Source organism: Vombatus ursinus, unplaced genomic scaffold, assembly GCF_900497805.2.
Source record: "Vombatus ursinus unplaced genomic scaffold, bare-nosed wombat genome assembly UNPS02012622.1, whole genome shotgun sequence".
Classification (NCBI taxonomy): domain Eukaryota; kingdom Metazoa; phylum Chordata; class Mammalia; order Diprotodontia; family Vombatidae; genus Vombatus; species Vombatus ursinus.
The window spans coordinates 451,906-472,760 of record NW_020952400.1 but is presented as its reverse complement, the minus strand read 5'-3'; the positions used below and the strand labels follow the sequence as shown (position 1 = coordinate 472,760).

The 20,855-nt window shown below is 53.7% G+C and overlaps 2 protein-coding genes across 5 annotated transcripts in view; one reads left to right on the top strand and one right to left on the bottom strand.

Moving 5' to 3' along the window:
- The window catches only part of WDCP (WD repeat and coiled coil containing), a 28,106-nt gene extending 7,697 nt beyond the window's left edge, over window positions 1–20,409 (bottom strand). The window contains exons 1-2 of one of the 2 annotated variants that reach the window (XM_027858021.1): window positions 20,259–20,409; window positions 489–2,415 (exon numbers count right to left, since the gene is read on the bottom strand). In XM_027858021.1, the coding sequence (XP_027713822.1) occupies window positions 489–2,396 (1,908 nt within the window). In that variant the 5' untranslated portion in view covers window positions 2,397–2,415; window positions 20,259–20,409. Of the gene's footprint in view, window positions 1–488; window positions 2,416–3,953; window positions 4,095–20,258 lie in introns of those variants that run through there. The other variant, XM_027858022.1, reaches the window with a different exon arrangement.
- Window positions 9,857–17,143, top strand: FKBP1B (FKBP prolyl isomerase 1B). Of its 3 annotated transcripts, XM_027858024.1 has the most exons (5): window positions 9,857–9,949; window positions 10,599–10,646; window positions 15,937–16,049; window positions 16,536–16,654; window positions 17,000–17,143. In XM_027858024.1, exons 1-5 carry the CDS (start codon window positions 9,913–9,915, stop codon window positions 17,007–17,009), a joined length of 327 nt encoding a protein of 108 aa, XP_027713825.1. In that variant the 5' UTR covers window positions 9,857–9,912; the 3' UTR covers window positions 17,010–17,143. The 3 variants fall into 3 exon arrangements, with proteins under 3 accessions (XP_027713825.1, XP_027713824.1, XP_027713826.1); XM_027858023.1 differs by having other exon boundaries at window positions 16,536–17,143; XM_027858025.1 differs by lacking the exons at window positions 9,857–9,949; window positions 10,599–10,646 and adding an exon at window positions 10,668–10,753 and having other exon boundaries at window positions 16,536–17,143.
- Window positions 20,410–20,855: the final 446 nt, after the last annotated feature.

The following is a 20,855-nucleotide window of genomic DNA, read 5'->3' as shown; positions in this document are numbered from 1 at the left end:
CAAAACCACACATTTAACTTGACTTAAATAGTCTCTAATAGTTAACAATGAGGACCAAGTAAAATGACATCCATAAAGTGCTTCGCAAACCTTAAAGCCTTTTACGAAAGTGCACTCTGCTTTGGGGGAGGGGAGTGGACCCAAAGACCTACAGGGGGCATCAGGAGCCCTCCTCCCAGCCTGCCAAACAAGTAAACAAAAGAAATGAAGAGGGGAAAATTATTAAGGTGACATCCTAACTAGAGAATGCAATCAGTCTTACTGACTCATGAATTTAAGTAGCAGTATAAACATCACTCCAAATCGACAACTGAAGCCGAATCCATCCACTGCATACAGGAATTAATCATGAAAACACCCCAAGCCGTGGAGCCCAGGCCCAGGGTTTCAAAGCTTAACTGGACCTTTCAGAAGAGACCCCGGCCCTGGCACACCCACAGCTAGCTCTAGAGGGCAGGCTCGGGGACAGTGAAGCCACTCTCGGTTACCTGACAGGTGATGAGAAGAAAAGATGGGTCTTGAGAGAGCGGGTAGGTGCTGGGGGACGGAGGCTGCTCCTTCCTGTGCAGAAGGTCTATGAGCTCCAAGAGGCGCTGGCGGAGGTCCATGAAGCTCCCAGACAGCCTCTCCAGTACCCCAGAGAGCCGCCTGTCCTCCTTTTCCTTCATGGAGACTTTGTCCTGGGGAAGGTTTAGGGGCTCGTGTATCAGGCGGCACTGGGTCTTGGGAGAGCCTGGCCCAGCATCAGGGTCAAGTGGAGCTGAGCACCAGGGGCCAGACGCAGCCTCCAGCCCTTCCACAGAGGCAGCGGTGTCAGTGGCTGGCGTGGGCTTGCTCAGCAGTGCGGCATTGCGTCTGGGGCTCTGGGCCCCTGGAGCAACTGTGATTTCCTCAATCAAGGTTTTCCCGCTAGCCAGAGGCTGCATGGGGAGCTTTCCGGGGATGAGGAGTTCTCTCATTTGCGGGTAGTAGACGGGGCAGTGGCTCTCTCCTAACTTCCTCTTGCTGGTCAAGCCCAGTGTCGCACTGACATTGCAGAAATCTCGCTGGCTCCAGTCAGACTTCCAGGAGGGTTCTCCCTCGAAGGTGATTTCCCTGACCACCAAGCGAATGGTGTACTTGTCAGACTTGGAGGAGGGAAGGAAAGTGGGGTCTGTGACCTTTTGCTTCCCCACCAAAATCAGGAGTAGTTTGTCTGACAAGAAGCAGATGCCCTTGGGCCTCTCACAGGTCTCCAGCTGGATGCACTGGACACCTGGCACCGAGGAGGGGCTCAGGGAATAAATCAGAATGACGTGGCACGTGTTGGAGGCCACGGCCACCACCTGAGACTTGGGGTCAAAGGCCAGCAGGTCCGGCACCAGGACACCAGGGACACCCACCTTCCGGGTGGTGGTGACCGTCCTATCGAAGGTCACCAGGACCAAATGGGAGGAGTCCTGGCCAGCCCCAGAGAGGCAGCCCTTCTCTCGGAGATGGAAGAGTAAGCCAGAGTCGTATCGACGGCTCCCGGGGGGCATCGGCGTGAGATTCCCCGAGTCCAGGGAGGAAGATGAGAAGGAGGCGGACGAGGAGGACGGCTCCGAGTCGGGGGACGCTCTCCCGGGGTCCACAGGGGGCTCCTCTGTGACGCCGGCCAGGGACGAGGGCGAGGGCTGTGTCTCCTCTGCAGTCGACATCTCAAAGGCTTCTATCGAGTGGAGGCCACAGATCTTGTCCAGGGGGAGCTCAGTGGCCACAGCGATCTGCATGTCCGCAGTGGCCAGCACAGAGCAGATGTGACCGCCTACATCAAACACCGGGCAGAAAGAGCACGCGTGCAGAGTCTTCTGGGAGTCATCCCACCTGAAAGAATGCAGGGCACTGCCCACAGCCACCACCAGCCTCTGACCGTCACGGGTCCAGCACGCGCAGTGCACAAAGCCCTGGACTTTGACCAGGTCGGCCTTCACCCGGGAGCTGTCATGGTGCACCGAGTGGAGGACAGAGACGTCGCGGCTGGTGAGCACAGCCAGGATCGCCTTCTGGGGGTGCCACACACAGCCCTGGGGGAGCACGGGGTAGGGCTCCCCGATCTCGCACGTCTGGGACACCAGCAGCCTGCTTCTCTCCGAGAGGCTCGAGCACAGCTGCCACACAGTGATGTGCTTCTTGTGCTGTACCGCCAGCAGGGTGGGGCTACCCGCTACCCCTGGGGGACCCCAGGACAGCCCGTGCACGTGTTCAAACTGCCCCATGATCCTTGAGTCTCCAAATGTGGGCCCTGTGTTCTGCAGCTGCAGCGCTGTCAGGACAACCTGCTTCCCGTCAGTCCAGGCGATGCCATGCATGGGATGCACTGCCTGGTACAGGGCATTGAGGCCCGTCCTGAGAAGCTTGCCTTTCCCCAAGTCCATCCTTCCTATTAGACAGTACCTGAAATCACAGAGAAGACCAACAGTGAAGAAGTCCCCAAAACTCAGGGGCAGAGTCTCTGGACAGGGAGACCCTCCCTGCTCCCAGTTTGGTGCTGACCCTGCTGGGGGTGGCCTCTGATTCCTGGACCTTGCCTCTTGTCCAGTGGCCGAGTGACCCTGGGCAAGTCCCTGCCCTGCTAGGCCAGGGGTGCCAAACTCCAACAGAAGCGAGGAAGGCTCTGTACAGCCACATTTTAATAATATTATCTATGTGCTAATGTAGCTTTTTTTCATCATTTCCCAATTACATTTGAAGGCTCCATGTCTGATGCCTCTGGATCTGTCTCTTCTAGCTCCAAAGCCGAGCTTGCTCACAACTTCCTGGCAATCTTTCCAATAGCACTAAAGCCCACCTGGAGCCCCACATCTGGATCCTTCAGCACGCAGTCACCTTGGCAAGGGACCAAGCCTAGCGCCTCCTTACCTCAACAGTGCCTGCAGACAGCAGGCAGGCATGTCCTTACAATGATCATTGATTAACTCTAATTCCAAACACGAAGACACCAGAAGGATAGAAACTGCTTGCCAGAGCAGGGGGTTGAACAAGAGTCCCTGGTCCCTTGGGAATGATTTATTATGAAAAGACAGTTCCCTGGCCTCACTTTAGGGGCCCAGGTGCAGACCATGGGTCTGCTGCCATGCAGTAGTGGGCTAACTTTCATTAGGTGGATGCTGTGAAATGTTAGATGTCACGTTATTATAGAGAAAAGGAAATAGATCAACGTTTCAGACCCAGGTGTGACTTTCCTAGCATCCCTAAGACAAGTCACAAAAACCCAAGCCTTCCTATTTCATACACCGCTCTAGGAGAGGACAGACTGGGCCCCCCGGAGCCTGCTGGCTCTCTGGCCTGGGGCCATCTTCAATGTTGGAAGGGAAGACAGAACCCAAGAAGAAGCTCCCTCTCTCTTCCTAGGACAAGGCAGGAGCCCAGCCGGCCCAGGCAGGGGGCACTGAAGTCTCAGAATTCCTCCTGATAGCAGTCCCTAACCCACACTCATTATCCTCTCTGCCCCCCTCCCCAGGCCTTAGCTTCGATGTAAAATGGGGATCCTAATAGCAACTATCCCAGAGGGCTGTTGTGAGGATCCAAGGAGATTTTAGTGCTTAGCTAGCCCCTTCCTCCACTGTCTACATTACTCTATGGAGTCTTGAACTATTTTTCTTCCTTAAATTTTCTTTTTTTAAATTATGAACTTAACAAATAGCAACAAATCTGAACATTTCAATATACAAACAGAAAAGAGTGTTGTCTAAGAAACTCAACCTCAGTTATGTAGGTTTTGAAAAGTGTATGTCAGTCAATCAATAAACATGTATTAAGTGTCCACTCTGAAGATCACCGGGCAGGGTAAGTGGCAGACACTGAGCTCCTTTCTGGAGCTGAACTGCCAAGCATTCAGACTCTGCTTCAGAGAGTGGAGCTGCAATGGGCAGGCCGCGCTGTTCAATGCAAAACGTGCGCTTGCCAAAAAGACTATTTTACGGAGAACTCACACAGGGCAAGCGCTCACATGGTGGTCAGAAGAAGTAACGTGAGGACAACGCTCAGGGCCTCTCTGAAGAGCTTGGGAGTTGATGGTGTGACATGGGAGACCCTGGCACAGGACGCCCAGCACGGCATGCCCTCATCAGAGAAGGTGCTGTGTTCTGTGAGCAAAGCAGAATTGAAACAGCTCAGAAGAAGCACAAGATGCGCAAATTTAGAAAATCCACCCCAAAGGTTCACATAAACTATTTGTGCCCCACCTGTGGTAGAACATTCTGAACTTGCATTGGTCTGATCAGCCACAGTCAGCCACACTGAAACTTAGTTCTAACAGACTGATGTCATTTTGGTCCTTTCGAAACTAAGGACAAGAAATGATAAAGTGTCCACTCTCAGGCACTGTGCTAAGTGCTAGGGAGACAAAAAGAGTCAAAAGACAGTCCATGCCCTCAATGAGCTCACAGTCTAAGGGGGGGAGACAATATGTAAACAACTCTGTGCAAACAAGGTATGGACCAGATAGATAAAAAATAATGAACAGAGGAAAGGCACTAGAATGAAGAGGGGCTGGGGAAGACCTCCTGCAGAAGATGGGATTTTAGTTGGGACTTGAAGGAAACCAGGGAGGCCAGGAGGCAGAGAGGAGGAGGGAGAGTGCTCCATGCATGCAGCACAGTCAGAGCAAATGCCTGGAGGTGGAAAATGGAATGTTAGCCAGGAGGCCAATGTCACTGGATCAAAGAGCACACATTAGGGATGAGGTGTAAGAAAGTCATGGAAAGGGAGGAGGGGGCTTTGAATGCCCAACAGAGACTTTTGTATTGAATCCTGGAGCTGACAGAAAGCCATTGGAGTCTGCAGAGTAGGGAGTGCTGTGGTCAGATCTGTGCTTTAGCAAAATCCCTTTGATGGATGAATGGAGGATGCACAGGAGAGGGGAGAGCCTTGAGGCAGGCAGACCCTCCCACCCTAGCAGCGACTGCCAAAGTCCAGAGGGAGGTGAAATTGAATCCATGGCATCTGATGAGATGGCGAAAGTGAGGAGGGCTCTGAGGAGAGCCCTCCTAAACCCTGCTCCTGTACCTAGTGGTGCAGGTTACTCAGAAGTCACTGCTTATGCTAATGTAGAAGGGGGAGCCTCTTCTCAGCCAGGGTTTCTCTGTCCTTAATAATGGCTGGGAGTGGGGGGGGGAGGTGCAAAGAGATCATACAGATGGGAAAAGGACACATATATACAAAAATATTTATAGCAGCTCTTTTTGTGGTGGCAAAGAATTGGAAATTGAGGGGATGTCCATCCATTGGGGAATGGCTGAGCAAGTTACAGTATATGAATGTAGTGGAATACTATTGTGGTATAAGAAATGATGAGCAGGCCGACTTCAGAAAAACCTGGAAAGACTTATATGGTCTAATGCTGAGTGAAGAGAGCAGAACCAGGAGAACATTGTACACCGTAACAGCCAGGTTGTGTGATGACTAATATTGATAAACTTAACCCTTTCCAGCAATACAAGCATCTAAGACATCTCCAAAGGCCTCATGATGGAAAATGCTACCCACATCCAAAGAAAGAGTTTGAATGCAGATTGAAGCATACTGTTTGCTATTTTTTTCTTCTATTTTATTTTGTTTTCTCTTTCTTGTGTTTCCTCTTATTGGTTCTAATTTTTCCCTATAACATCACTAATGTGAAAATATGTTTAATAGGAATGTAAATATATATATATAGCCTATATCAGATTGTGTGCCATCTTGGGAAGGGAGGTGGAGAAAAATTTAAAACTGAAAAGCTTATGGAAATGATTGTTGTTAAATCAAAATAAATTAATAAATCAGAAAAAAATGATAACGGGGGGGCGGGGAGGCTGGGCTGGAAACAGATCTGGTGGTTTGCGGAGCTCTGCTGCTCCCAATGCTCTTGAATTCACCAAACAGAATTATGCTGGATGACTTTCCCTGGTCTCACAATCCAGACTTCTGGTCTTGCCCTTGGGCAAAGCCCTCTGGGATGGCCTTCCATTCACTTGGCAGGTTTCTTGCTTTTCCCTGGTGTCTGCAGTCTCCTCCTATAACATGTGAGCTCCCAGTGTGCAGGGGGACCGTGCATTGTTCCTTTCTTTGAATCCCCAGCACTTGGCAGAGTGCCTGGCACATGACCTTCTGCATCACCCTTATCTTAGGAGTAAAAGGTTTCCTTTTTAATCCCACCGCCAGATCACCAATAGCTCCATTTTCTTAGGGCACAGGTTGCTTTAAAGGAGAGGACAGTCCTGCCAAACGCTGCTACACTCTGGGACGCTCTAAGAACTGCACCATCCCTCCATCTTCTTAGTCTTCTAACACCGTCTAGGCAGGCCCTGAATGGCCATAACTGGGGCCAGATTCAGAGGACATAAGGGGGCTGAACTGCCCTATCTGACCAGGGCCATGCCTGACTTCACCAGTCACAGCAGAGCCTCATTTCCTATTCAATGCCATTCCACTGAACCGGCGCTACACTCCTACTCAGGGACAGGTTCTGCGCTACACTTGGTTACAAACTGTAACCACAGGAGAAAATGGATACAAAGTTAGCTCTTCTGGGGGCAGAGGGCGACCAATCCCGGGCGCTGGAGGTTAGGAAAAGGCCTTTGGAAAGAGCGGGCCCTTGAACTAAGCCTTGAAGAAAATGAGGGGTTCCAAGAGGCAGGGGTGAGGAGGAAGGGCGTTCTGGGCACTGGGACAGCCCGTGTCTAAAGAGAGGGAAGGTGGCTTCCATCCACAAGCGCCTACTCTGTGCCAGAGAAAAGGTCGAATGAGACGGGTCGAGTAATGGGCGCTGACCCTAGAGCTAGGGGCTCCCGCACAAGGGAGCACTTCCCTGGTGCTTCGGGATGGATGCTTCCCACATTACAACTGCTTTCCTCGTGGTTGGCCACGCCCAAGGAGTGGCAGAACTGAACTGAAGCCGAGAGCTTCTGACTCAGTTCAGGCCAATGGGGGCGGGGCAGCAGCAATGGCACCTCTGGGGCCCTCCTAGATACTCAGATCGGACATCGGGCAGGGAAGGGGCGAGCCCTCCAGGGTGCTAGGGGGACGGCAGCCCTCCTCCCGAAGGGCACAGGTAGCAGTGGTCAGATAAGTACCTGCCTGTACTGAGGTTCGAGCGACTGAATGCACGGGAAGCGAGGGCTCTGCAATCTTTCCGGGGTGCTGGGGAGGTGGGGGGGGGCGCACTACGTAAGGTTCTGTGATTGTTGTTTCAACCTGGCCCCGCCCCCAAGGAGGACAATCAGACCCCATACCCTGCAGAGAGGACAGCCACGTTGTGTGATGGCTAATATTGATAAACTTAACCCTTCCCAGCGATACACGGATCTAAGACATCTCCAAAAGCCTCGTGATGGAAAATGCTATCCACATCCAGAGAAAGAACTATGGAATTTGAATGTGGATCGAAGCATACTATTGGCTTTTTTTTCCTCTGTTGTGTTTTGTTTCCTCTTTCTGATGGTTCCTCCTATTGGTTCTAATTCTTCCTTACAACATCACTAATGTGAAAAAGTTTAATAGGAATGTATATGTAGAGCCTATATCAGATTGCACGCCGTCTTGGGGAGGGTGGTGGGGAGGAAGGGGGAGAAAAATTTAAAACTCAAAAGCTTCTGGAAGTGATTGCTGATAAATCAAAATAAATGAATGAAGAAGAAGAAAACCACCAAGAGGATGATGGTCCAAATTTGAGTTTGCCAGAAGATACCGGCCCTGAAGGCGACGTGCCCGCTCAGCAGTCTTGCAAAATGTAACATGTTCTGAGACATTAAGTATCAACCTCCTGAGCGCACATAAGAGCAGTTAGGTTATTGTTTCATGAATCTCTATAAGGAGGAAATAAATAGCTATCCTATACATGACTTTCTTTGTCCATTGAGTCTCTTTAAGGGAAGGGGAAGGAATAAGCATCTAAATGCCTACTGTGTGCCAGGCACTATGCTAAGTATTTCACAAATGTCACCGCATTTGATCTTCACAATAACCCTAGGAGGCAGGTTACTGTTGTTATCCCAATTTTACAGTTGGGGAAACTGAGGCAGACAGAAGTTAAGTGACTTGCCCCGGGTAACATAGCTATTGAGTGTCTGAGGCCGAATTCGAACTCAGGTCTTCCCAACTCCAGAGCCAGAATTCTATGCATTGTGCCACCAAGCAGCCAAGGAGATCCTGGAGAGGGGCCAAATCTAAGCTTTCCATGACTCTTCTTGGGGAAAATCTTTTGAGGTCAGGTCCTGTAAGAGTCCAGAGCAGAGGGGCCCCTTTGTGGACAGGTGAGGGAATAGCTCGGGCTCTCTGGGACTAGCGGGAGTCATATGTGCATGCATGTGTGCTCATATATGTGTACGTGCACGTGCGTGTATGTGTGAGCACATGAGTGTACATGTATGTGGGGGGATGATAAAAATGCTTCTTGAGCGTCTGCCCTACTGGGCATGGCCACAGGCCTGAGAAAGCTCCTCCTCCTTCCATCTTCAGGGTCCCTTCCTAAAGTCTTACCCCAGTCCTTGATCTCCTCAGCTCAGATTCCAGTTGCTCCCTCCCTACTTAACAACTAGCTCAGCCTGGCATCCACAGCCTTCCATATTCTAGTGGCAATCAGTCTACTCTCCCAGCAAAATGGGGAGTGTCTCTCTTCTCTGTGGCCAAAGTCTTTCCCACTCTTCAGTCTAGTGCTGCCTCCTCCATGAAACCTGCCCTGACTCCCCAGGATGACAGGGATCACACCTCCCCCCTCCCACTTTTCAGAAGCCTTCTCTCATTCCCCTCTGGAGTGCTTACCTTCTGCCTATTCCCCTGGACAGCAGGGCTTGTGACTCATGTCTTTTTGGTATCCCCAGCGTGAGGCACCAAGCTTTGCAACTGGTATTACACAAATATTCTGCATTTCATTCTTTAAAACCACAAAACGCTTCAAAGCCATCTTGGAGAGACAGAAGGGATGCTGGGGGTGAACCCTAACTCTGACACGCTGGCCTGAGTGACGTGGGACTAGTGCTTCTTGTATTCTGGACCCCAGGTCCCTCATCTACAGAGGAGGGGGTTAAATTGGGTGAGCAAGAGGCTCCCTCCCAGCTCCAGGGCCAGACAGTCAAGGGGACAGGGCACTGGGGCCTGCCTCAAGGAGGATCTTGTGACCCATGGAGGGCTGCTGACATGAGGCTTATCTGGGAGATTACTACGATCCTGTGAGGCTGTTTCCTTTAATAGAATCAGTGAGAAGGCCTTTGCGGCCACCCTGGAGGGAGGCGGCAGGAGAGCTGGGCATGGCACGGTGTGGGGCTGGGGAAATGGGCTCCCTGCCAGCCTCAGAGTCAAGATTGTGACCCTCTTTGCCATTCTATGCTTTAGAACACATCTTGGGTGCTGGTTTGGAGACCCCAGTCCTCACACAGCAGCTCAGGATTCTGATGCCTTGACAAGAAATAGAGCAAAGAATGGCCTGGTCCACTGGCATAGCGCCCTGAGGTTGACAAAGCACTTTCCTCTCACCAAGACCTCCTCCAAGGGGTCAGGCCGATCCTGAACTCGGAGGGGCTAACTGAGGCTTCTTCCCAGGGACAGTAAAGAAAGGGATGGGGGAGGGGGGTGCAGGCTCCCACAGAGTCTGCCCCAAGTCAGCGTCGCTGCTAGGCTGAGGGGGCTCGAGGCTGGGGGGCCCGCCTGCCACGTGCGGCACATCTGCTCTCGCCCCCTGGCCAGGCAGTGCATCCTCGCTCCCCGATGGCAGGGGTGGGGGGGGTCGGAGGTGGGGGGAGGGAGCGCCAGCCCCGCCTTCCCGGGCTCCAGGGGTGGAGGGAATCACCGCATTGGCCACGGGTTGGCTGGCCGGGGCGGAGTCCCGGAGGCCGGCCGGCAGCAGCTGCGGTGGCGGCAGCAGAGGCAGAGACGGCGACTGGTGGCGACCCTGGGGCCCAGGGGGACGGGGTCTTGATGGGCGTGGAGATTGAGACCATCTCCCCAGGAGATGGTGCGTCTGGGGCAGCGGAGGAGGAGGAAGACCGGGAGGATGGGAGGAAGAAGGGAGAAGAGGAGGAGTCAGAGGATGAGAGGGAGGAGGGGGCCCAGGAGAAGGGAAGGAGGGGGCAAAAAGGAGAAGGGGTAAGGAAGGAGAGGGATCAGGAGGAGGGGTGGGGGAGGATCAGGAGGAGGGAAAGAGGACTGGGAGAAGGGGGAGGGGGAGGAGGAGAGAGGAAGAGAGGGAAAAGGGAGAGGAGGGAGAGGAAGAGGGGTGGGGAGGGAGAGAAAGAAGAGGAGGAGAGGATCAGGAGAAGGGGAAGAAGACTGGGAGAAAGGGGAGGAGAGAAGGGAGGGAGCAGGAAGATGCCCTGGGAGGCTGAGCAGACCCTGGCCTTGCTACAGGTCAAAGCTCCAAAAGACCCTCCTCTTACAGCTCAGAGGGCCCCATGGCCAAAGTTCAGAATCCCCCCCCCGTGCATCCGCCCATGCCATCCAGGATGCAGATTCCCCCCCCCACACACACACACCCCTATCTCAGCCCACTGATCCACAGAGAAGAGGGTTCTGGCTCACAGGTCCCCTGTGTCTGCCTAGTGCCCTAGCTCTAGTGACCCCGATGCCCAGCCCAGACTGAGGCCCCTATCTTTGTCTCCCCACAGGAAGGACATTTCCCAAGAAGGGCCAGACCTGTGTGGTGCACTACACAGGTAGGTGGACCTCTGGCTGCATGATGAGCTGGGTCACAGCTGTCACAACTAGGAGAGGGCTCTACCAACAGGCTTTGCCTGATGGTCTCACAGGGAGGAGGGCTCAGGTACTATCTCCTGGACCCCTTCTCTGTCTCCCACCATAGGGTCACAGTCCTGGGATGGAAGGGACTTTGGAGGCCATCTAGTGAAATATCCCCACCATTGCACAAAACGCTGCATTAGAACACAGGTCCAAACCCCAATCCAGAGCTCTTGCCTGGACCCCTCTCTCTTCCTAGCTACAGAACTGGGCTTCCATAGCCAGAAAAGCAGGCACTGAGCCTTGGGACACCACTTAGGCTGTGGAGAGTTCTAACCCCATGGCCAGGGGGGTGAAGCCAACATCATCAGCTCATTTAAGGGCAACAGGTACCAGGCACTCCCATTTTTTTTTAATGGCTGACTTCTGTAGGATTTTAAAAAAAAAATCACAGACATTTCTTGATCTCTTCCTGTCCCTAATCCTGCCTCAGATCAATGGGTTTTGGGAAAGATAGGATGCATTCATTTCTGGACAGGCTGAATTTGAGATGTCCCTGGGAATTCCAGTTTGAAATGCCTCACAGACAGTTGGTGATGTGGGGCTAGAGCTCAGGAGACCCCCTAGAGCTGGAAGTATGCATAGAGACTGAGTCCACAGGAGCTGAGGAGGTCACTGAGCGCATGTGCCTTGGGGAACACCCACGGTTAGTGGCCATGACCTGGAAGAGAAGCCAGCAGAGGAGAGAGAGAAAGAGGAGCTGGCCAGGTAGAAGAACCAGGAGAGAAGATGTGTTCTGAAAACTTAAGAGAAAGGATGGAGGAGGAGAGACTGACTACCAGTGTCAAAGCTGGAGAGAGGTCAGGGAGACTGTGGACTGAGAAAAGGCCACTGGATTTGGCAAGTGTGGAGACAACAGTTTCAGTGCGATGAGGCTGGAGCCAGACTGTCAAGGTCTTAAAGAAGCGTGAGAAAAAGCAAGGCAGTAAGTGCAGACAGCTCTGTAAAAGGCCTCAACAAGCCGACCTTCTCTGATGGTGCCAAGGGGAAGCAATGAGCAGGTAGGAAGCACCTACTACGTGCACTGGACCTTCACAACGACTCCCCCACCCCCCACCCCACCCTGCTTCACAGTGAAGGAAACTGAGGGAGAAAGAGCCGTGGGCAGAGTTGTTCTTCTATTTTGAGCCAGCATTTGATACCCTCCTTTGCATTTTGGTGGTAGCTAAGTTCTCTTGGCTCTGCTGGGGGCATTCCACATCGCTTCCTAAATGTTTCCCAGATTCCCTTATGCTTTTCATTTCCCATGGCTATGCCCCTGCCTATGGGCACCCATCAGACTTCCAGGTTTGGCTGCCTCCCCCAAGAGCTGCTCTGAATGTCCTGGGGTCCATGGGGCCTTCTTCCCAACACTAACCTCCTTAGGGCTAGGATGGCTAGTCCAAGGGTACAAGCAGCCCCATCCTCAGAAGGCTGAGACAGGTCATCCTCTGGAGACCCAGAGTGTAAGCATCCTACATTGTAAAGACGGTGAAACGCTGTTCTGTAGGTCATGCTATATCCTCCAGCCTCCTACTGCCCAATGGGCCAGAGGGCCATGCCCTGGAAGGCCAGTGTTTATCACTCAGATGACTCCGCAGGCCTCAGAAACAATCGGGCCCACAAGTATGTCAGATGAGCAGACAAAAGCTTCTGCTGAGCCCCAACCTCAGGGCCTCTGGCAAGCCTGTCACCATGGGCCTGGGCCTGGGATCTCTAAAGGTAGAAGACTGCTTCTCAGGAGATGACCAAGGAAAGGGGGCCTTCTGACTCTAAAGTTCTTATTGGCTGCTCCTGGTCTTGTCCTCAGCAGAGACTTGGGCAAAGAGGGCAGAAGGCCTCGGATGGGGGAGTGAGGAAAGCTGTATCTGGAGGCCCGGCATCTCGCCAATAAGGCCTATGACACATGTCTCTGTTGCCTTTCCCTTCTCCCCATATTCTCCAGATCCTGGACCACTGGGCTTTGACAGCAAAAGCAGGTCAGCCCTCTCGATACCGAGCGGGTAAAAACCACTCCAAAGTAGGGGCTTATACTTGGGATGACACTTCTGTGTAACTTTTAGGTTGACCTCAAAGAAGTTTCAACTTAAACTAAATGCCAGGCTCTGGGAGCAGCCCTGAGAAGGCAGGGAAATGAACCAGTGCCTGCCCGTGAGGCGCTTCCAGCCCGCACAAAGCAGAGGAATATGGTGCCTACAAGGCATGGTATGATGGGACCAAAACCCAAGGGCCTGGAGAACCTGGTGAGGGCAAGAACCCAGTAGGAGCCAGCAACCCAATATCCTCTGCAGGAATTTCTTCTGCTGCAAATATATGCGTGGAAGACACCTTCCAGATTCCAAGTCAAGAGATTTTGGAGCAACTACCAACCTACAGCTAGAATAGCACTTTGTATTCCCCACTTTTCAGTCACCTGTAGGACTCCAAAGGTGTGAAGCACCATGAAAAACAGTCTGCACCTGTCTGCCTGTTCCCATCTCATTACTGCATCCAGAATGCCCTGAAGACATACGCACACATTTGCATGGGCATTCTGAAGACAGCCGCAGGTCTCTTCTAAGTCAGGGTGACTTACTGTCATCCCTGGTCTCTTTCATCTCATGGAATCACTGCCTTTAAAATCAGGCTCGTGGTCCAGGGTCGGTGGCTAGTTGACGCTGGCACAATTGCTCAGTGGCCTTTTCATTTTTATCGTTCTCATTCTTTCTCCCTTTGGCACTTAGATCTGCATCCTCACTACTCAACTGCACACAAATATCAGGCTTTGACATTATGTACCATCAAGCAGCTACCATGGCAGCCATCCAATACCTGAGCAAGGCAGTGCCCAGCACAAACCGTCCTGCCTCTGAGGAGAGGCTGCCAGCCATGGGAAGGGGGCCTGTGGCACAGCCCCCCCAGGACAGTCTTCCAGCCTTGTGGTCCTAGGCAGAGGTCAGGAAGAACAGGTGAGATTCCCCTTCAAAGACAGCCGGGATGACCCCATTTACTGCGCTTGTCTCCAGATCTGTCAGCCAGTTCTGTGACATGGTCACCCTCCTGCAGTCAGTGCCCTGCTTATTGGTGCTCTTCTCCCCCTCTGTGCCCAGAACTAAACTCAGTGCTCCAGGTGGCGTCTGGCCCTCCCAGGGCAGGCAACCAGCTCCTTCCCTCCCCAGTTCTCAATACCACCCATCTTGTCTTGCAGCTAAAGATGGCCTTTGGTTTTGGGCTACCAAATCCCACTGCTCAGTGAGCTAGCATCCATACAGACCCACAGATCCTTTTCAGACAGACTGTTATCTAGCAGCCCCATTACTTCCTGTCGGTTCAGAAAAAACCCCATTTAATTTTTTGTGGTGTTTAGAATTCCCTGTGTACAAGGACTTCAAACTCTCTTCTTGAAAAAGAATTCATAAGATCCAGGGAGGAGTATCCATGAGCCTCAGGCCCCTTTGATTCCCTTCATCATAAACCATTTGCAGACAACTTTTGCCTGTTTTTCCACTAAAGTCACAGAGAATCAGCAGTATCTCCAGATGCATGCACACAGAGTTCAAAGAGCGGGTCAAGCTCTTTGGACAGTTCCCTAGTTTTTCTGCCCTTGTGGCAAATGTTGAGCCTCAGATCCACGTGCTCATGTTCACAATGTGCACAGCCACTATAGATGCCCACAGCTCCTAAGACTGAGGACCTGGTGCATTTGGCACACGATGACACAATGTCCACTGACTCAGTTCTGGAGAAAGCCTCGAGTCATTGCTTATACCCCTGTGTGCTCCTTGGTCTCACTCCCAATGAGGACACTGATTGCATGAAAGCACGCAGTGAGCTGTTGCTATGGGCCAAGCCCTACGGTCATAAAGGGAAGGATGGGGCATGGGTCCTCTGCTCAGGCATCCCCTGCTGGCCTGTGGGAGCTCTGGGACGCTTTGCCCAAGGCCCCCTTGTCCCCACTGTCCCTGGGCTGGGGAGCCTTGGAGGAGCCAGGCATCAGAGGAGGCTCATAGAGAAGGGCATAACATCTGCCCCTCCTCCACTTTCAACCACTAGCCCAGGGCCTGCAGGGAGGAGATGCTGAATGGATGTCCACACTCTCTGCCCTCTCCCTGTCCCTCCTCGGAAGGGCCTTACATTCTGCTGGGGTACTTGTCACACAGAGAAACGTGTATTGGAGAGAACCGGTCATGTGTGGGATTCCAAGGAGCAGAAGTCAGATGAGAGCCTTGGCAAAGGCACAATGCCATAGTGGAAAAGGGCGTCCCTGGCTCCCCTCCTGCCCTACCTGGGCTCCTCTTGAAGGCAGGTGCCGTCTGCCTTTCTTTACTCATCTCCCCAGCACCAAGCACAGTGCCTGGCACATAGCAGGTGCTTGTTCGGTCACAATATCTAGCCAGGAGTGGGGAGTGGTAGGCCAGCACGTGACTAGGAAAGTATGATGGGAGACCGATGATGAAGGGCCACATCTGGAGCTTCCCAGCTAGCCTGGCAGATGACTGGGAGTGCAGAAGACTGACGAGGCGGCTCTGCAGGCCTAGCATCCAGGCACACGTCCCGCTCAGAAACCAGTAATCATGCAAGGCAACGTCAGTGCCATGATTACAGGGCTCCACGGCGAAGGCTATCACATACTCCCCGTCTACATAAGGCCAAACTTCCTGGGTCAGAGAGCACCTCACCAGGATTACGGTTGTGCTCTCCAGGTCTACTCGCATAGTATGAGGGAAGAGTCCTCTTCCACCACGGGCCAGTGCTGTGGCCTCCTGGCTCAAGAGCCTGGAAGGAGCTCTCAGGCGAGGCCAGTATGAAACGTGTCTCCCTGCTGCCATGGACGGGTGTTGGCCTACAAGGAAACAGAGCTACTTTTCAGTGCCTAGCATACAGCATATGCTTAACAAATGCTTCGTGATGGATCATCCCTTTTCCATTTCTCTATCATTAACTAAAGCCCAGGAGTTGGTCAGGACATGTAGCCTCAGTGCCCGAAAGCCTCTGGGCTACTGGATAGAACCATGAGTTGTTCACCAAAGCAGTTCAAATCCAGGCTGCAGGAGCTAACTCTGTGTGTACTTTAGAGTAAAGGGTCTAGCCTGGGGAATCCTCTGATCTATCCCAAGGATTCTGGCCCTGGAAGTAGCCATCACCTCCTCCACCAAGGAGGAGGAAGAAAGAGAGAGGAGAGTGGAGGAAGGGGAGGGCTCCCATCTTCCCCTCAGACTCGGAGCTGATACTAATCTGATGTCTTGGCAGGAATGCTCCAGAATGGGAAGAAATTTGATTCCTCCAGAGATCGAAACAAGCCTTTCAGGTTCAAAATTGGCAGGCAAGAAGTGATCAAGGGCTTCGAAGAAGGCACGGCCCAGGTAAGGCACCAGAACAAATGAGGTGGCTGAGGATGGCAGCCTTGTAACTGCTACCTGCTCCTCACCGTTATTTAGAAGTGCAGTGATGACCTGCCTCCTGTAGGATCATGGGTTCCTGAGACCCCTGTCCCCACGCCATGTCTTTGGGGCTTTTCCCCAACTCTACCTGAGAGATCTGGAGGAGAGGGAATCAGGAGTGGAGGAAAGAGCAGGGGAGCTGAGCTGGCATGGCCAGCAGCCACCGGGGAACACGGGGCAGGCACTGATCGGTGTGTGCCCTGGTGTAGGGGCAGCTGCAGCTCCCACTCACTATCCCCTGGTGAAGTAAGCTAGTCACTATCCTGCAGGGGGAAGAACTTCATAAATACGGAAAAAAGGGCACCTAGATGTTCTCTGGGAGCCTCTCTCTCCGTCTCTGTCTCTCTCACACACACTTTTCCCAACCTGGGGTTTTCTCCTCTTCCCCTCTGCCCCCAAACCTGTCAGATGAGCCTGGGTCAGAGGGCGAAGCTGACCTGCACCCCAGACATGGCATATGGAGCCACGGGGCACCCTGGAGTCATCCCTGCCAATGCCACCCTCATCTTTGACGTGGAGCTGCTCAGGTTAGAGTGAGCGCCACCACCACTGCCGCTGCTGCTCATGCGCCATCTCCCTTCTTTCCCGGGAGGGTCCCCAGTCCCCAGTCCCCAGTGCTTCCCATTCCAAGCGCTCATGCCAGCGATGCCTGCCTTCATTCTTGTTGTGTGTATGTGTGCGTGCGTGTGTCCAGTTCTGTGCTGACAAGTTTCGGGAACATTCTCAAACTGGACATTTTCTTTAACTTGCATGTGATAGCATTTGAGATCACCCCCCCACCCCACCTTGCCCCTACACGTGTGCACACTTGTGTGTGCTTTTTATTTATGAAGCAAAAAGTCTGCACTGCCTTACTTGTCCACTGACCCCAGGAGCTGCTAGTACTCAAGAGATGTGCACAAGCCAGGCCCGCAAGCCCACCCACCCGCCAGCGATCCTGCCTGGTCCTTGCTGCTAATCTGAACAGTCCTTCTGAAATTAAGACATATGCAAAATAAAGGCTCAGTCCAAGCCCAGTCCTCGGCATCTCAACCTCAGCCTCCCTTGGCTCAGAAGGGCAGCAGGGGGGAGAGGGGAGGTCAGGCCCCAGAATCCACACTGACAGCCACAGGGCCACAAGGAGGGGGGTGAGGGGCAAATCTGCCCCCGGCCACCTGTTGTCTCACCCTTTCCAAGGCTGACTTGTATTTCTGAAATGAGGCTGAAAAAAAAGGAAGCCCCCAAGTAAGGGTATCACTGGCCCCTCTCCAGTAGCCTGGATTGTCCTTTGCCTCATGAAGGCCTCCACAAGTTCCTGAAGCCCCCAGAGCAAAAGAGGTAGAAGGCTGGTGAACACACTGGCTCCACAGGGCGAAGCCCAGTCAGTCTATCAATAAATATTAAGCACCTACTATGTGCGAGGCACTGTGCAAAAGATAGTCTAATGGAGGACGTACCATACAACCAGGTACAAACAAATTCAGGATAAACAAGAAAGAATGAACAGAGGACAGGCAGTAGGATGAGGAGGATCTGGGGAAAGCTTCCTGTAGAAGGTGGGATCCAGTTGGGACTCGGAGGAACCTGGGAAGGTCAGTGGGTCTGAGCAGAGGAGGGGGAGTGTTCCAGCCCTGGGGCACAGCCACAGAGAATGCCTGGACCTGAGAAATGGAGAGGCTTGATCTTGGAGCAGCCAGGGGCCAGGGTCACAGGATCCAAGGTGGGGGAGGTCATGAATGTTTTCCAAGGCCAATGGGAACATTCTGCATTGCATCCTGGAAGCCACAAGGAGCTGATGCAATTTATCGAGTAGGGGGTGACATGGTGGGACCCAGGACCACCCAGGCAAGCCAGGGCTGGGTACCCAAATGAGGAGGGGCTGCATCTTCTCTCATTCCCAGGTTCACAGGCCTTCGGGCTGGCAGAGAGCCCTGGCTCTGATCTGGGGCTGTGGGATCCTTACAATGGCCCTTAACCTCTTGGCTCTCAACTCTGTCATCTATAAATAACACCTGCACCAGACAAATGAAAGATGAGGGCTGTTCGGTGCTTTGCAAACCTTACAATACTACAATGCACCTGTAATAATACTCATCAAAGCCACCCCACGCTGCCAATCCAGTGAGGCTCAAGTCAGGCCACCAGGGGGTGCCAGAGGGAAAGAAGTGCTAGGCCTGGAGTCAGGAAGCCTCGAGTTCAAACCCAGCTGTGTGACCCTGAGCAAGTCATTCACTGCTGCCTGCTTCAGTTTCCTCAACATAAAATGAGGAAAACAGGACTTCCCTTGCAGATTTGTTGTGAGGACAAAATGAGATCGTATTGGTGAAAAGCTTAGTCCAGTGCTAGCATAAAGTAGACATTCTATAAATTCCCAGTGCCATCCCACAAGTTTGCCCTAGAAGGTCCTGCCACGCAGACACCCCAGGGCTGCTGACCAGCCCAGCTCCACTTCCCTGATGACATCCTGGCCCCCAAAGTCCCTCCTTGTGGATTAGAGGCTACAGCTTTCTCACATCTACTGTGCGCCACTGCATTATCATTTTCCAAAAACTGCAAAAGCAGCAGGGGGTCCCTGAATGAAACCAAAGTTTTTCCAAGGCCACTTCACCTATTCTCTTTTCTGTTTTAGTCTGGACCTACACTGACCTTTGATATGCTATTTAAATGATATAAAGTAACCTGCTGATGAGAGTCACCCAGAGATTCAAACTCAGCTCTTTGGCCTAGAATCCAGGTGTAGCCTTTTGTGAAGGTGGAAGCCCGACCCCTGTATTACATGAAACCATTGATTTCTGGGCCAGATGGACCCCTCGGAGATGGAGGGAAGTAGCTGGTTAGTGGAAGAGTCACACAGGGAGAGCAGGAGCATCAGTTTCGCGAAATGGCTGGGAGGGAACCTTGAATTGGAGAATGGACCAGCCAAGGGCTAGCCCAGTGGCCTCAGGGCCACTGGTGTCCAGGCTTGTGATTTCTGGGCAGAGGCTGTACTCAGCCTTGATCGCCTGGGGCACCAGGCATCTGGGTGCATTATCTGAGGTTGCGCCTTCTCTTTTCCCTTGTAAACACACTCTAGAAAACTGCTCTGGACAGTGTGTTAGCAGAAGACGGATGGAACTGGGCGTCATCCGGTCATCCGGAGCAGAATCTTGTTAGGGATGGAGGCTCAGTGCTTGGGGGTGGGGGTCCTGATCCATGGGGACCAAGACAAAATCCGTGCTTGGAGCTGAAGTGGGGGTGGCCTGGGAGGCTGGCCTACATCCTTTCTGAAGCACGGGCTCAGGCAGTCCCCTTGGGCAGTCAGAGTGTGACCAAGGAAACCAATCAGTGTTGGGGCAGCTAGATGGCACAGCAGACAGAGCACCGGCCCCGAGTCAGGAGGACCCGAGTTCAAATTCGACCTCAGACACTTGTCACTTACTGTGCGACCCTGGACAAGTTACTTAACCCTATTGCCTGGCCAAAAGAAAAGGAAACCAGTCAGCGAAACACAGAAATCCTGATAAGAAAGCAAGCCGACTCGGACCCGGGTCAGGACTCACTGGCTTCCAGGAAGGAGGCTGGGCTGCAAGACTTGTGCGCAGGCGCAGCCTACCTGGGGGCAGCAAGGAAGGGACTGACACAGCCCGGCATACTGTAGGCGCTTAATAAATGTTTGTCGACTGACCGGCCTATGCTTCTCAGACCCTTCAGAGCCCATCCAGCCCAATCCCCATTTTACAGAGGGGAGAACTGAGGACGAAGGGCGGTGGCCCGCCCACGATCCCGAGGTTACTTCCGTCCAGACCTCAGTTTACAAGATGGGGGGGCTCTGACCCCAGACCCGGGGGAGGTCTCGGCCCGGGGCAACTTTGGACCCTCTAAGAGAAAGAGCTCCCCATCACTGGGGGGATCCAAGCAGAGGCCCGATGCTTCTGCCTCTCTCTGGGCCTGAGGACACAAGGGGCCGCTCGGTCCTTGATCCTTGGTCACCTTGGGACTCCCCAGGGCCCGCTAAGCCCTAGGCCGATGCCGGCATTCTGAGCCGCGGCCTCACACCCAGCCGGCGCCTCCGAGAAGCCCTCCTGGAGCCTTCGCCCCCCCCTTCCCCAAGCGCCGGAAGTGATGCGCACCGGACCCGGAAGTGGCGCCACGCGCCGCCGCCGCCTCACTCACCGGACGGCGCTCGTCGGACTCCCGGGTCTCCCTGCGCGCCCCTCGCGTCGGGCCCGACCTTGGCGGGGCAGGGGAGGTACCTCCGGCTCCGGGAGATCTCAAACCCATGCCTCGCACCCACGCCGGTGTCCGCGGCAGTCACTTCCGCTTCCTGGCGTCGCACCCGGAAGTGACGCATGGACGGCGCACGGAGGACCGCGTGACGTGCCTCGCCGCTTCTCTCGGCGCACGCGCAATCTATTCGGCTGATTCCTCTGGTCTGGGCCTAAGGCCAGGTGGGGAAGACTGAGGCCCTGGGCGCGCGGGCGGAAGTGGGGGAGGGCGCCTTCGGCCGGTCCGCGCGCGGCTGTCGGCGCGAGGCCCCCGCGCTTAGGCCGGGCACACAGGAGGCGCTTAATAAAGGCTGGTGCCCTGGCCGTGGCGTCCGCGGAGCGGCGCAGTCGGCCCGACGAGTGCCGGGGTCCCACGCTTGGCCCTGCCTTTACCTCAGGCACTTCGCCAGGAGAAGGGGCCGAGGGCCCCACGGGCCGGTGTAGACGAATTGTGGAGGGGGCGGTGGGGACGAGCAACGAGGAGACTGGACTCCGGGGAGGGGAC

Excerpts from the sequence above, each read along its gene's own strand:
- FKBP1B (XM_027858024.1), top strand. The coding sequence starts at position 9,913 with ATGGGCGTGGAGATTGAGACCATCTCCCCAGGAGATG. Across the intron at positions 9,950-10,598 it reads GACCATCTCCCCAGGAGATG|GAAGGACATTTCCCAAGAAG; the intron begins GTGCGTCTGGGG and ends GTCTCCCCACAG. Across the intron at positions 10,647-15,936 it reads CTGTGTGGTGCACTACACAG|GAATGCTCCAGAATGGGAAG; the intron begins GTAGGTGGACCT and ends ATGTCTTGGCAG.